Source organism: Theropithecus gelada, unplaced genomic scaffold (genome assembly GCF_003255815.1).
Source record: "Theropithecus gelada isolate Dixy unplaced genomic scaffold, Tgel_1.0 HiC_scaffold_15875, whole genome shotgun sequence".
NCBI classification, from domain to species: Eukaryota; Metazoa; Chordata; class Mammalia; order Primates; family Cercopithecidae; genus Theropithecus; species Theropithecus gelada.
The window spans coordinates 595,399-612,071 of NW_020257631.1; the positions used below are offsets into that span (position 1 = coordinate 595,399).

Here is a 16,673-nt window from a genome sequence, read left to right on the forward strand (position 1 = left end):
ATAGTATGTAGACTTCTGAATCTGGCTTCTTTTGCTTAGTGCAGGGATTAGTAGACTTTTCTGTAAAGAGCCAGAAAGTAAATGTTTTAGGCTTGCAGGCCGTACGTACAGTCTCTGATGCAACTATTCAGTTCTGCTATTACAGTCATAGACAACACATAAATGATTGGATGTGGCTGTCTTCCAGTGAAACTTTATTTACAACAGGGAGCAGCCAGATTTGGGCTGAAGACTATAATTTGCTGACCCCTGATTTAGCATATTGCATTTGAGGTTCATTTGTGTTGCTGTGTGTAGCAGTAGCTTGTTCTCTATTCTTTCTTTCTTTCTTTCTTTCTTTTTTTTTTTTTTTAGACGGAGTTTCGCTCTGTGGCCCAGACTGCAGTGCGGTGGCGCAATCTCGGCTCACTCCAAGCTCCGCCTCCCGGGTTTACGCCATTCTCCTGCCTTAGCCTCCCGAATAGCTGGGACTACAGGCGCCCGCCACTATGCTTGGCTAATTTTTTTGTATTTTTAGTAGAGATGGGGTTTCACCGTGTTAGGCAGGATGGTCTCGATCTCCTGACCTGGTGATCCGCCCACCTCGGCCTCCCGAAGTGCTGGGATTACAGGCGTGAGCCACCGCGCCTGGCCGCTTGTTCTCTTTTATTTCTGTTTATTATTCCATTGCATACACAGTTTGTTTAGTCATTCACCGGGTGAAGGATATTTTAGTTTTTTTTTTTTTTTCCAGTTGAGGACAATTATGAATAAAGCCATTTTATATATTTGCCTACAGGCTTCTGTGTGAACACAGATTTTCATTTCTTTTGGGCAGCTATCCAGCAGAGGGACTGCTTGGTTGTGTGGTATGTGTTTACCTTTATAAGACACTCCTGGCCGGGCATGGTGGGTCACACCTGTAATCCCAGCACTTTGGGAGGCTGAGGCCCGTGGATCACGAGGGGAGGAGTTCAAGACTAGCCTGACCAAGATAGTGAAACCTTGTCTCTACTAAAACTACAAAAATTAGCCAGGCGTGGTGGCAGGCATCTGTAATCCCAGCTACTCGGGAGGCTGAGGCAAGAGAATCGCTTGAACCCGGGTGGCAGAGGTTGCAGTGAGCTGAGATTGTGCCACTGCACTGCAGCCTGAGCGACAGAGTGAGACTCCATCTTAAAAAAAAAAAAAAAGACATTCCCAAACTGTTTTCCAAAATAGCTGTTTAATTTTGCGTTTCTATAAGCAGTATAAGAGTTTCAATTGTGTTGCATCCTCACCAGCACTTGGTGTTGCCCTCCCTACCTTTTTTTTTTTTTTTTTTTTGAGACACAATATCCTCTGTCACCTAGGCTGGAGTGCAGTGGCGTGATCTCGGCTCACTGCAGTCTCCTTCTCCTGGGTTCAAGAGATTCTCCTGTCTCAGCCTCCTGAGTAGCTGGAACTATAGTCATGTGCCGCCATGCCTGGCCAATTTTTGTATTTTTAGTAGAAATGGGGTTTTGCCACATTGGCCAGGCTGGTCTTGAACTCCTGACCTCAGGTGATCCTCCCACTTCGGCCTCCCAAAGTGCCGGGAGTGAGCCACGGCACCTGGCCTTTTTTAAAAATTTTAACCATTGTAAAAGACCATGAAGACTCTTGGAAACCTGAGTAAAGATATATTCAGTTGGAAGCTCTTGAAGGATTTTATACATGGAAATGACATTATTTGAGTTTTTAAATGATCACTCCAGTTGTAGTATAGAAAATGATATGGAAGGAGGCTGGATAAATGTGTGAAGGCCTTTGGGAGAATATCATGTTAGTATGGGGAGAAGGAAGATACCTTGATTTGAGAGGTAGCGGTGGAGATGAAGTGGCTAGATATGGAAATTTTTTAGAAGGTGGAATTGATAAACTCAGTCATTGAGCAGATACAGGACTTAAGAGACTGAGAGCTCTCAAGGTTGTTTGCACATTTCTGGCACAAGCAACTACATGTATAATGACACCCTTACTGAGATTGGGAACACTGATGGAGAAAAAGGTTTGAGGAGATAAAGTAATTGGGCCAATTTTGAGATATATGTAAGACATCCAAATGGAGGTCTCAAGTAGGCAGTGTGAAATCTTGATTCCTGAATGGTGGAACAAAATTATACATTATTGTAATATAAAAGATATTTGATGATATGGGGTACATAAGATTCTCTCTCTCTCTCTCTTTCTCTCTCTCTGTTGAGTTTAGTGATCTGAGGAGAGTGAATTGGATAGACCTAAGAGGAAATTTGGTGTTTAATTTTGGGCAGTAGAGTGACATACGAAGGAAGCTAAGAGAGAGTGGTTCAGAGAGGCTGGAGATAGAGAGAGTTGTCCCCCAGATGTCCAGGTGAGTGAACGATCATTTGTGCATTTATTGGATTTGGTGGCATAGTTGGCATTTAGTCAGTTTTATGGTTGTTGGTAGTGGTTGGGTGTATGTGAAAATTCAGATTAGGGTGAGTGTGAGGAGTAAGGAGTGAGGCAGTAGAAAAAAAGATTTACGTGTCTTTCGGGAATTTTTAGGATGGTTAGAGATATATGTAAGAGGTGTTTATTATCGTTGAGACTGAGATAGGTTAGAGCTTGTTGATGAGAAGGACAAGGGAAGGAGTGAATACAGGAGAAACAGTGTTGTTAATGGAATGAGATCCTCACACACTGGTGATGCCTTTCAGATCTAGCAAACTTGATGAAGGAGAAACTCAGTCAAGATTAATGTTCACAGTTAGAGTAGAATAGGGGACTTTTAGTATTACCAAGTTCTAATGAACTATATCATAATATGGTCTTTAAACTTATTTCTCAAGTATTTCTCGAAAACTTACCAAGCAGAAAATGTCAGCAATCTTTTTGATGTGTGAAAATGCTCTGGCGGTTTAGTCACTTGTCAGTCTCATGTCCAAGTCCTACCCATCTGTCATGGCGCAATTGAAACCCTCAAATGAAAGACTCTCTCTCCCTCATCTGAATGGCCATAGCCTGGTGTGTTTTTCCCTCAAGTGTGGCATTTATTCTTTCTATGTACTTGTTATTTATATGTGTATGTGTGTGTGTGTGTATAGTGTGTGTGTATAGTGTGTGTGTATGTATGTGTGTGTGTGTGTGTGTGTGTGTATATATATATATATATATTTTTCTGATTAGATGATGGAAGGCAAAGACCATAATTGAAATATGTTATGTTCTCTGTGGTACCTACTGGTTACATTTATTTAGTTAACAAACCAAATGTATATAAAGGTAAAAATGGGGACATTGTTATTAGCAGATAATTAAAAGAAGCTACATGAAAAATATGATTTTTGTGGTTTGGTGTCAGAATTTGTAGCCTAATAATAACTTTTTGTTTTTTGAAATTTAGTAAAACATGTTTTGAAAGTTCCTAATTATATGTGACTAAAAGATCAAATTATTTAACAGAGTGATAACAGCAGCAACTCTGGTGGTTTCTTTGTCATTTACCAGTGACTTTCAGATTATTATTCCATTCAGACTGAGGATAATCCAAAGATACAAGGAGAAATCACAGGGGTTTTTATCACCATTTTACAAGTGAAGAAACCAGAGATAATGAGTCAACAGTTACATTGCTGGCAACCGAGTGCTAAAACCCAGGCTGGGACCCTCTGACCCTAATCTGGGTTTCTTTCAATTTACCCAATGGCTTCTAGATTTACTTTCATAGAAATCCAATTGGCCTGATAATAATTAAATGCAACTGCAGGGGGTAAATGGGTTTCTTCTATTTGAACGAATTTAAAAAATCCCTTTTTTTGGGTGATGAGGATAATCTCTTGGTAACACCTGAGATTCCCTCCTCTTGTACATGCTTTGGCCTGTTGGCCTAGAGCTTCATATGGGGCTCCTGCAGCAGAATGGGAAAAACACTACTATCATGGATTGCAATGATGCTGTGATTTGAAGAAAATAAAATGGAAGTCACGTATCTCTGGAATACTAATAGAGCAATGCTGGCCAGTACCGTTTACTATAGTGAACAAACCTAGTATTAGCATTTTGGAAAAAAAAAACAGACAGCATTTTCCTGGGTTTTTGACTCTGCCTTCTGGCAACTACTTATTTTTAAAGTCCATAATCATTTTTGATTTAGGATGATAAGCTACATTCTTTAAAAAGCTAGAAATATGGAAGGTCATTATTTTTTAGGAGGACTGTGTCAAGGCCTTTAATTCTATTATAGTTGAAATTCTATAAAAACTGTAATAATGGGCTGGGTGTGGTCGCTCATACCTGTCATCTCAGCACTTTGGAAGGCTGAGGCAGATGCATTGCTTGATTCCAGGAGTTTGAGACCACGCTGGGCAACATGGTAAAACCCCATCTCTGCAAAAAATACAAAAATTAGCTAAGTATGGTGGCGCACACCTGTAGTCCCAGCTACTCCGTAGGCTGAGGTAGCAGAATCACCTGAGCCTGGGGAGGCTGAGGTTGCAGTAAGCTGTGATAGTGCCACCGCACCCTAGGCTGGGCAACAGAATGAAGCCCCATATCAAAAAAAATCCAACATCATAGTATATTTATATTACATTCAATATATAAAATCTATAGTTTTATATTAAAATAATATGGAAGTCTTTGACTACATTTTTCTGAAAAATATAATTCTCATTAAACATAGCTCATTATTTAGTACCTTCTGTTAAATAAAGTCTTTTTAATTGTACTGACTTTTAACTTACATGCCCCCAAACTCTATAATATATTTTTGTCAGGAGAACTGAGGAATGAAGAATGTGTACTTCTAAGAAAGTGTGGAAAGACATGAAGTCCTTTTTCCTCCTCCTTCACCACTTTAAAATGTTATCTGAATGAATTGCTAGTACTGGGTAAAAAAATCTCCTTATGTTCCCTTATAAATTGCCTTAAATAAGGTATTTGGGGATTGCTATACAGTGTTGTGAATAATTGAACTTGGCCATATATGAAGCAGTTGAGATATTGAATCTGAAACCAGGTGTCCTATGGCTAAATAGTGTGATTCATGAGAAGAAATACACTGAGAAATTTAAGGATTGTTTTCCCCCAAGGCAGTTGGTCTTATAACTCTATGTAGACTGTGGACTCTCTCTAGCTCTTATATTCCTTATTTCTATTAGAAATCTCCTTTTAGTATATTGTAAAATTTGTTAAATTGACATTCCAAATGGACAACTGACTATGATCTGCTTTTACATCAGATGAACCTGGCCTATGTTAAAGCGGCAGACTACATTTCAGAACCAGTTAACAGGGAGCCTCCTTCCAGGGAAGCTCAGCTACTAACTTTGCAAAATACATCTGAATTTGATATCCTTGTTATTGGAGGAGGAGCAACAGGAAGTGGCTGTGCGCTAGATGCTGTCACCAGAGGTAAGTCTTTTTTTTTTTTTAATTTTAATTTTAAGTTCTGGGGTACATGTGCAGGATGTGCAGGTTTGTTACATAGGTAAGCGTGTGCCATGGTGGTTTGCTGCACCTGTCAACCCATTACCTAGGTGCAAACCCAGCATGCATTAGCTATTTATCCTGCTGCTCTCCCTCCCCCTGCCCCACTCCAAAGGCCCCAGTGTGTGTTGTTCCCCTCCTTGTGTCCATGTGTTCCCATTGTTTAGCTCAGAGGTAAGTCTTGATGTGGATAACACTTCATCCTTTCTCCTCAGCATAAATACACAATATGCACTCTATAATAGTGAGGCCACATTTCTGTTTGTGTTTCCAGATTTTCCATCCTTAATGAAGTACTTTCACAGTTCTTGAAATATAGGCACTGCACAACTTTAAAATGAAATGTAACTCATTTCACTTCAATGAATTTATTTAAAAAGAAAACTTTATATTTTATGAATTTATTAATTTGATGTTCTGGGTTTTTTTTTAGTACATATTTATATTTATATAAAATAAAAACATTTTTATGTCACTTGAAATCACATATCAGTCAATGGTAGAAAAATTTATTAAACTGAAGTAATTTATTAAAATAATTATCTTTGTTCATGTACCTCTTAAAACCATCTCTTCCAGTGAAATATGGACTGCAGTTTGCAAAACTTTAGTTCATGTGAATAAATAATGGAAAATATTGCTAATCTATAGTTCTGTCTTGGTCATTCTGTCTGTTAGTGGAAAGACATGATGAAAATGGAAACATGACATGTAATGAAAGAAATTTTAGTATAGAACACCAATGCTCTTGGATATGTTATATTTAATAAAATACTATGTTTGTTTTGCCTATGGGTATTAGTGTGGAGTTTGGAGTCAGGGAAATCTGGGTACTTATCCTGGCTTAACTTCTTTAACAGATGTGTGTGTGTTGGGGGGTGGGGGGCAAAGGACTTAATTTGTCTAAGATTCCTTGCCTTTCACGTGAGGAAAAAATACCTTCTCTGAATGATTGTTGTGAGAGTTACATGTTAATCATGAAGAGATTTAGAACGGTGCTTGTCACACAAAGTAGAAGCTCAGTAAATTATAGATAGTATTATAGCTGCTATTACTAACATGAATGTAAAAGACTTTCAGAACCAATTGTCCTGGAAAAGGACTCCATTGCAGTATCCTCAGATGTCTCGAATTGGGTAGGATACTGCTGCAAGGAATTTTGACTGTGGATTATTTTGCTTTCTATATAAAGTTTAATATTTATTATATTTTAACACTCAATAGTAATGACTTATTAGATGGAATAATTCTTCTCAGATCAATTAAATTACTACTACAGCCACTCTTGATTTAGTTACTTTATGTACCTGGCAGAATCTACTCTTATGGAAATGAAATGAATTTAATGAGGTCTACATATACACACACAAAAGTACCCTAGATAACTGATTTCACAGGACCCACACTCAGGTTTTGGTCCATGGAAACTTCACAGCCTGAGTAGTTTTTGTCAATGCTAAATAATGGCAAGTTCAAAATATAGGCACAGGAAGTCTACTGTGTTACAAAGTTGACCCCAATTTTCATAAAATTTTCTGTCTCCAAGAATGAAATATAATTTGAGCCCGATTAACCTTGATACACTAAGGCCTAAAGGAAGAACAGTTTGAGAATAGTTTTTGAGAATAGATAATTTGAATTCAGCTTTTTTCCCCCTGAAGGCCTGGGAAAGAAGGTGGAAAGAGGGGACACATTCCCAACATAATAGGAGGTCTTGTTTGGAACTACCCCTCCTAGAAATTAGAATTTACTTAGTGATAATTTTCTATATCAAAGAGGACCATTTCCCCAGTAGGATTCAGGAAAGTATATTTCTTGGTATCTGCAGGCATTTTCATGCTATGTACTAAAATGTATAGCCATTCTTTTTAGTTTTATAAATATATGCTGAGTGCCTGCTGTATGCATGGCGATATGCAAGTGCTACATGAGCATACAAAGATGATTGATAGAGTTGGTACCACTAGGGCGCCCACAGTTCTATAGTGCTTGTTTGCACAGACCAGATTATGTGATAGAGAATATGTGAGCCTTTTAAAAGGCTCAGGGCCATTATGGACACTGAAAGATGAGGGTAGTCATATCTACATAGAATGGTCAGGAATGGAAAACTTTACTTATGCTATTTGGCATAGGTAACATTTTAATAGGCAAACATTGCTTGCTCAAAGTGTTCCAGTCTGAGAAAATGTACAGGAGGAACAGCATGGAATCAGTGTATGTGGGAGACAGCTTGTGTTGTAATTTGGAGCATTGAGGCTATATATGAGAGAACATGAGAGAAGGGTGGAAAGGCAGGGCTGGGTCTGGTATGCTAGGAGAAAGCCTTTGGGCTTTATTGAATAGACCACTTGGAGATACTGCCTTAGGTTTGGTGATGGGGAATGGATAGACGATACTGAAGGAACAGTCATGAGCATAGGCTTTCAAAAGATGTGGAGAAAAAGAAAATAGAAGGGTGGTAACTTGATGGTGTGGTAGGATATAAAGAAGGGAGACAGTATGTTTCAAGGATTTCTTTCCTTTTTTCTTTTTATAAAGAGTAATCTGAATATTTCTGTAGACTCAGGGAAAAAAAGTCAGTGCTGGGGGAGAACTTAATATGTAAGTATTAGGTTGGTGCAAAAGTAATTGCAGCTTTTGTCATTACTTTTAAATGTCCTGTACCTACCTAATAGTAGAAGGCAATCATAAGGAACAAGGTCTCATGAAAATACAGGGAAAGAGATATCAGAGATATATCTTGGTTTTAGCAGGAAGGTAAGAAACTTGTTTCTCAGGGACAGAAACAAAGGGTAAATTCTAAGACATAAAGAGTTTGTGTGAGTATGAAGAGCTATTCTTAAACAAATACAAGGTGAGATGTTCTACTTATGGGTGGGAGTAAGGGATGTCATTGCAGAGAATATGATAGGAAAATAGGGGTTTCTTTGCTGTGGTTAGAAAATGTAAATTTATTATCCACGTGGTACATTTATATGCGTCTGTGTGTGTGTGTGCGCGCGCATGTGTGTCCAGTATTACTGAGAGTAGAGGTACAGAAATAGACAGTCACATTGAATCTAGAGTTGAGAATTGACTGGATATCAATGGTAAAAAGAAAAAATGAGACAAGATTCTATGAAAGCAGAGGAAATTGTTTAAATGTAGGCCTGGAGCTGATAAGGGATCATGAAGTTACAAAGCCAGGCTTCCCTGGAAGGGTTAAAGGTCAGATTGCAGGACCTCAAGTGCAATAATAATAAGGCAATCACTAAGTGACTTTTATTCTTTTTCACCTTATGAAAAGTCTTACTATGTTTGCCTTTGTGCACTTTGTATATTTATATATTTTTAAAGAATAGACAAGATTGTATTTCTTTTTACAGTGTGTTTCTTTCAAATAGTGTGTATTTATTGATATAAATACATGTATATAGTATTCATGATTTTTAATGGCAAAATTCCATTTTATTTATTTTCATTTAATAACTTTATGGAAGAACTCATTGCAATGATGTTCTTATTAATTATTCTTTAGGTTGTTTTTGGGTGGTTTTTTTTTTTTCTATTTAAAACAATACTATTTTTCAATCAAGTCCTGAACCAACTCTGAGAATAGTTAAGACTGGTAAGATGTGGCCTTGATTTCAAGGAACAACTTAGCAGTTTATTACTATTTATTGAACAAATAAACTTTTTCTTCTGGCAGTGAAGGGAATTCCGTAGTGATCAAGGTATTAGCTAGTATATTAGCAGATGACTGTGGGTGGTGATACTCGTGGTGGTGATGATAAGGATGACGATTTTGAATAGATAAGCATTTCCAGAGCCTGAAAGTTGATCAGGTTTTTAATTTTTACAGTTAGTAATAGCTAAGAAGATGATGTATTTTTAATATATCTTGACATATTAATTGCGATCTTAAAATAATTGCCTGTCTTATTTTATATATGTGGAATTATGATTTATAAAAAGGATGGGCAAACCTTAGCTTGTATTTCTTTTATTATGCTGGTAGCCCTCTGGGGGTAGTGTTTATAATTAAAATTTATAAAGAGATGACTGAAGGTAATCTATATTTATCCTTTTACTACAATTCCTGATCATATCAGTGGCCCTCTGAAGTGTGAAATAATCATGGGCATTTGGTTAATGAATTGTGCATTGTTGCTGTTCATTCATGGAATTTGCTCTTTTATTATATTTGATGCTTCACTTAACAACAAATTTTGCTTTCTCTGCATTTGATATGTTTTTACCAAATTATTCCTGATTGTATCCATTAATCTTTAGTCACATTTGACAAAAATAAATTACTGTGATCTTTTAAAGTTACCAGTAATAATTAGATTTTTCAGGACATCAAAGTTTTGGGAGGAACTACTAGATGTTAAAGGACTTGTACAAAAATGTTTGCATGAGCTTTTTGATAAAATACTGTGCCCAAATGCAATTTTAGTAATGGATAAACCAAGACTATAGAGGAAAGACAAAAAGTCATGGAGTCTTCATAATGAACATTTGTTTGCATTCTTATCATCTGCATTTTCTTGGAAATCAATTTTCGTTTGTTTCATTTGGGAATATTATTTTATAAACACAGTATGCAGACTTCTCACGTTCTCCTGCAGGTCTCTAGGATCAATAGAAATTGCTTCACTCTTTAACACCTCTGTGTCCCATTCTAGGACAGAAACATGTCCCAAAAGCCCAGTTGTGGGCACTTTGCTCCCAAAGGGAGCTGGAAAAGGAGAATCTGATAAATATATTCACTCCCTCAGGTTCTTCAAGGTGTTCTCTTTAGCTTTTTATGTTCTTTTATGTAACTTTACCTGTATGTATCTCGGATTACCTAGTACATTTTTGGTTTAAAATCTGATGTATTTGCATTCTTGGGTGGGCCTGTAGAAAATAAAATAAAATAAGATCTGATGTATAAAATTTAACCTTTATGTCTTCAGTTCAAATTCCAGAGAAGACTGTCTCTTTCTGGAGGAAAATATTAATTGTAGTTCTCTTGTTTACAAATGGAGACTTTTATCAATGGTATTTGGCTAGCAATTCTTGAATTCCCACTATAATTCCTAAGGCAGTATAGCGCAGTGATCAAGGACACATGTTATAGAATTAGAATGAACTTGGGCCATGTCTTGGCTTCATTGCTTACTACCTCTATGACCTTCGACAAGTGGCCTAACCTTACAGAAAGCCTCAAGTTTCTCAGGCATAAATGGAGGATAATAATAACATTGTTTGCTATAAATAAAAATTTGGGAAAGGAAGGAGGTGTGTGCATTTCAGGATAAATGCAGAAAAGGGAGAGCCTTGGAGATAGTACATTCTGAGAATTATGGTCTCCACCCCTCCACTATCAAGGTAGGAGAAAATTCTATTTCAGAAGCTAGAATTGCAGGAAGTGAAAGTTTGCTCTTTGCTGGACACAGCTAATTAGACTAGATTGCTAATTTCTCTTAAAATTAATCTGGAAATTTAACATAATTTTGATTAATGTAGTGCTTTCCTTTGGCCAGGGTCAGGGGAATCGACTTTAGAAACTGCAAAACGTTAAGAAGAGAACTACGCCTGTGAGATTTACTAGACTGATTTAGAAAAAGGCTACTGATAAGGGAAGTAGAGACTTATCAGATACTAAAGTGTATTCTAAAACTACTGTAATTAAAATAGTCTGGTAAAGGAATCGAGATTCAGTCATGGAGTCTATAAATTAGTCTCTCAGTCTTTAAATACATGAAGTTTAGAATATGGCAAAGGCAACATTTCAAAACTGTTATCATCAGTTACTTCATAAATGTTGGAATATCCACTCCCCCCAATTTATGTGTGTGTGTGTGCATGTGTGTGTGTATGTATGCATATATATTCTGTTTTATCATACTCCATGTGAATCAAGGGTGTAACATTAAAACATCATCAAACTATTAGAAGAAAGTATGTGTAAATTTTTTTATATGGGGTAGGAAAGGTGTTTTTAAGTATGACACCAAAAAGCCACAAAGGAAAAGCCTGCTTTTGATTTTATAAAAATTCAGATGTATCCATGGCAAAAGATATAAAAGCAAAAAGGTGAAATTTGGAAAATATTTACAAAATAGCAAACAGAAAGGGTTTATCTCAGTTTTTTTTTTTTTCAAATTTTGTTTTGTTTTCGGAGACAAAGTCTCACTCCATTGCCCAGGCTAGAGTGCAGTGGCTCCATCATAGGTCACTGCAGACTCAACCTCCTGGGTTCAAGAGACCTTACCACCTCAGCCTCCTGAGTAACTAGATCTAAAAGTGTGTGCCACCAGGGCTGATGTGTTTATAAATTTTTCGTAGAGACCAGGTCTTGCTATGTTGCCAGGCTGGTCTGGAACTCCTGAGATCAAGTGGTTCTCCCACCTTCACCTTGCAAAATGTTGGGATTACAGACATGAGCCACTGTACCTGGCCATTCTACAATTTTCTAAATCCTTTTATTATGGTATATATGTGATAAATAGTATATAGCTAGATTTCATTTATTTATTTTCTTTCTTTTTACACTTAATAGACTATGTCTTTTAGTCGGTAAATGGAATCCATTTACATTTTTTTTGATTCCATGTGCATTTGCTTTGTATTTATTTTAACTTTTCATGCTTGTTATTGTGCTTCTTTCCCCCCTTTTCTGCCCTTATTAGATCAGTTTTGTTTCATGCTCTTTTTCCATACCCTCAACTCTGTAAGTATAGTAATGACCATCCTTAAGTACGGTCAGGGACTTTTCTTGGAACCAAAAGACTCCTGCCCTTGTCGATTTTGGGGACCTTGCAGACTAGCTGCTGAGACAAGTGGTACCTGGGCTCTGGTGCTGGTGCCAAGGCTGTGTCTGTCTTTCTGCTTCCTGGGCCCAGAGAGTGGTCAAGAGAAGCTTGTCAACTTCCTTGCACAAGAGGCAGAGACTTTCTTCAGTCCCAGCAACCGAATGCTCCTCTGGCTTCTTTACCTTTCCTTGTAATGGATAATTATATTCCTCTTACCCTTTAGGAACTGAGATCTTGATTGCCTTTGCCCATTTTTAGACCTTGAACCTAGCAAGAGAGAAGCTTTTGGTCTAAACATTCTGCTCTGAGTTTCTGCTACATTTTGGGTCCATTGAGTTTTAATCTTATTTTTGAGTCAATTATGTCCTTTAAAATATATACATATATAATTTTCTGTGTTTAGAGAAGAAGAGTTCAAAGCTGAGCTTACAATGTCATACTGTCCAGAATTTTATTTATAACAATATTTATAATGGCAAAAAATTGGAGTCTGTCTTAATAAATTGGAATATATTCAGTTATTGAAAAGAGATGTTTAAGTATTTACAGGGAAAATGGCTAAGATGTGTTATAAATCAAAAAAAGCAGATTGTGAAGAATGAGTGCTAATTTTTATTTGTTTTTCAAGTGAGATGGTATCAGATTGTGTTCTTTAGTAAGCATAGAAAAGTTCCTGATAAAATATGTAAGACAGTTTTAATAGTAAACATTGTTTACCTTTGGATTTTGTAACTAGGAAAACTAGGAGGCCATTAGTATAGTTTTTTACATCATTTTCTCTTTCTGCCTTTCTGTATTATTTGGATATTCTTCCTCTCTTTGAACATTGGGTATTTTTGGTAATACCAAAGTAAAAATAAAAAGCAACAGGAGCAACTCCCTTATTCCTCAAAATTGTGTTATTGCAATTGTTACAGCCTAGTACAGTTTTGTGACTCCATAATCATATGTGTACTTAACAAACACTAAAGTATGTTAATGACATGTTATAACAACATCATATCTCTATTAATCTGTTTTCTAATATAATTTATGTGTTTTCTAATGTAAACGTGGAAATAGATATTAAATAACAAATTCAATATCATATTTATATAAAATGCTAACATTAACTTTTAGAAAATACCAGGCCAAAGCATAGTATCCTGATCGTGAGGATTAACAAGTCAGGATTACTTTGCAGCTTTACAAGAGGATAATATTTTAGAAGAATTGATCCTTCCCATAAAATGTTCAGCCTTTGGGTTAGTCCCTTTTCTTATTAATGGCAGTGGCTGTCTGAAATCCAAAGTTAAGTGCCCAAAGCTTTTCTAAAGAAAGATAAACTCACCTTTAAAAAAAAAAAAAAAAACTATATTATTTTTCCATCGTGCAGCATGTGGCTTTAATACCTGTTCTTATGGTGCTAACATACAAAGCATCTTAAATTTTTTGATTTATGTGCTATTATCTTGGTGTCTCTGATACTTATTTCAGAATGATTACTCTTACCTTTCTATTTAGAAATATCTTAATAGTGACATTTCTTGAAATGTATTCTAATGATATAATTAAAAGATACAAGGAGTTTAAATGAAAATATAATCTTGCAGTACTATCTGTAATAGTGAAACAATGAGATAATCCAAATGTTCAAAAATAAGAAATTGAATAAATTATAAAAATTAATAGAATACTATCCACATGTTAAAAATGAACTTATAGAAAAATATTTATTGACATGGGTAAATGTTTACAATAAACAGTGTTAAATGAAAAAATTAAATCAAATTTACCATATAATCCTATTTTTACAAAAATGTACATATGTGATTATATACATGCATAGAAAATGTGAACGTTTAAATACCCAAATGTCAACTGTGGTTATCTCTGAGTGGTGTGATTACAGGAGAGTTTTATTTTGTTCTCTTTGCTTCTCTGCATTTATTATATTGAGCATGTTTTCATGCATAATAAGATAATCAGTAAAAGGTATTAAAATATACTTCTGTTCTATTTCATGTTGTGAAAGTTAAATGTCGTACCATTTTTCCTCTTAGATTGTAATTATCCTTCTATATTCATCCAACTGTTTTGATCCATGAATTGGTTTAGTGGGAAGTAATTAGACATTCTCACTCAGGTCAGAAAAGACAAAGCTGTAAAGAACTGTGTTCATACCCCTTGCCCCACCTAGAAGATACAATTTCAGCTTGCTAACAGATGAGATGATAAATGGAATATAGATTTCAAGTTGACTTTATTCTTGTACTCTAATCTTGTTATTCTGCCTAAGATTTCAGAGTAATTTTACTCCAAATATTAATATTTTATTACTGTCACAAAATTCACCATACTACTTACTAAAAGTAATCAATAATAAAAACAAAGCCTTAAATAATGATAATACCCCTCCCACTAAATGAGATAGAGCTTATTGCTTTCCATAAAAAGTAGCTGCTAACAAGAAAAAAGAAAAAAAAAGAAAATTATAAAATCTTGAACTACTTTAGTGAATTACCTTCAGTACATAGAGAGGCCAGCCCTTCCCTGCCTGTAATGTAAGGAGGTCACTCTTTCTACTCTGAAGGAAGATCTCTCCCCAACCTCCTCAAATCTATAGTAAGGAGTAGTTTCTTGAATCCCGCGTGCATTATTTTTTGTGCCCTTCAGACTTAATTATTTTACCTAAGAACACAAAATGCTAGCATTGAATATCACTTAATACTGTTAACTCTCTGAGTAGATAAAACACCTCCCTCTTTTCACTTCCTTGCCCTATATTTAACATACCACAAAACTGAACTCTTGATTTGATTTCAGTAATTTTTGAGGTGAGGAAACAATTTGGATTTTTGAGAGTTGAAACAGAAAGGGACAGATTAGATAACAGAACCACAGAAGAACCTCAAAAGACTTTTAAAAATGTTATTGTCTTCATTGCAGTTGGTTGGTTAATTAGTTAAGAAATAGTTGAGTTGCCGCTATGACTTTAATAATGTCTTGATTTTATTTTCCTCCTTTCTACTTCTCATTCAACAAAAAATGAGAGATTTAAAACATTTAGCATATAATAGCAGTTGAAAAGTAAAGAAAATTTTTAGAGTTCTTTTGTAGTTTGGAAAACTTTTAGTAATGCTTTTTATGTTACATGGCATTTTAATATATCAGTTTAGCTATAACTTTGGAAACTAAAATTTTAACTTTTTGCTCTGGAAGGAGCAGTATCATTTCTTTCCAGAAATTCTGGTGGGTAACTTGATGATTTGACACTAGAAATAATGGGACAAGAAAAACAGCCTGGTTTGACAGAGAGGCCCATTTTAACTTTTGTTGGTATTCACTAGGGTTTCTCACATAAGTACATGTGATAACTTTTAAAATGTCCAATACTGGAAAAAGCAGTTTTGAGAGCTTTAAAGTGTTAGCTCTCACTTAAATATCCTGAAATATCCTCCTGAGATGGCTTGCTAATTCCTAGAGTAGTTCCCTGCCTCACACTCTGTCAATTTGGGAAATTAAAAAAAAAAAAAAAAATCCATCCTGACAACACAGCCCATAAAATTTTCTCTTTATATCACTCTTCAGTACCCTCTCTGCCTTGTGAGGCCGGATTCTTCATTGCTCCAACTCCTGTTATATGACACTGGTGCTCCAAAAGGTCTCCTGCCTCCAGCTCTACCTCTACCCCTCATTCCTGCAGTCAGAGAAATCTTTTCTGAACCTTAATCTCATTTCTCAGCTGAAAATATTTTGATAGTTCTCCTGACAGGCAGCATAATAGTATTTCTCAAAACAGTATCTGAGAACTTCTAGAAAAAATTTAAATGTTATCCTTTTTCATAATGATAAATTAACAAGCACACCCTGGTTCCCCAGAATGGATACCTTATAACTGTGCAAAATACTAGAAATACTAATATTCGTGCCTGCCTGTCCATGTTGCATCTTTTTTTTTTTTTTTTTCTTTCCTTGAGACGGATTCTCACTCTATTGCCTAGGCTGGATTGCAATGGTGCGATCTCGGCTCACTGCAGCCTCCGCCTCCTGGGTTCAAGTGATTCTCCTGCCTCAGCCTCCTGAGCAGCTGGGATTACAGGCATGCGCCACTGCACCTAACTAATTTTCGTGTATATATATTTTTAAGTAGAGATGGAGTTTTGCCAGGTTGATCAGGCTGATCTTGAACTCCTGACCTCAAGTGATCCTCCCACCTTGGCCTCCCAAAGTGCTGGGATTATAGTCATGAACTACTGTGCCCAGCCATTTTTTCTTTTTCTTTTTCTTTTCTTTCTTTCCTTCCTTCCTTCCTTCCTTCCTTCCTTCCTTCCTTCCTTCCTTCCTTCCTTCCTTCCTTCCTTCCTTCCTTCCTTTTTTTTGAGACAGGGTCTCATTCTGTCATTCAGGCTGAAGTGCAGCAGTGCAATCTTGGCTCACTGCAACTTCTGTCTTTTGGGC

At 36.2% G+C, this 16,673-nt stretch overlaps 1 protein-coding gene across 2 annotated transcripts in view; it reads left to right on the forward strand.

Annotated features, from left to right (window-relative positions):
- Positions 1-16,673, forward strand: part of LOC112617063 (glycerol-3-phosphate dehydrogenase, mitochondrial) — a 247,956-nt gene that overhangs the window by 155,202 nt on the left and 76,081 nt on the right. For both annotated transcript variants that reach the window (XM_025373795.1, XM_025373794.1), the window contains one exon: positions 5,202-5,373. In XM_025373795.1, coding sequence (XP_025229580.1) covers positions 5,202-5,373 — 172 coding nt within the window. The remainder of the gene's footprint in view (positions 1-5,201; positions 5,374-16,673) is intronic.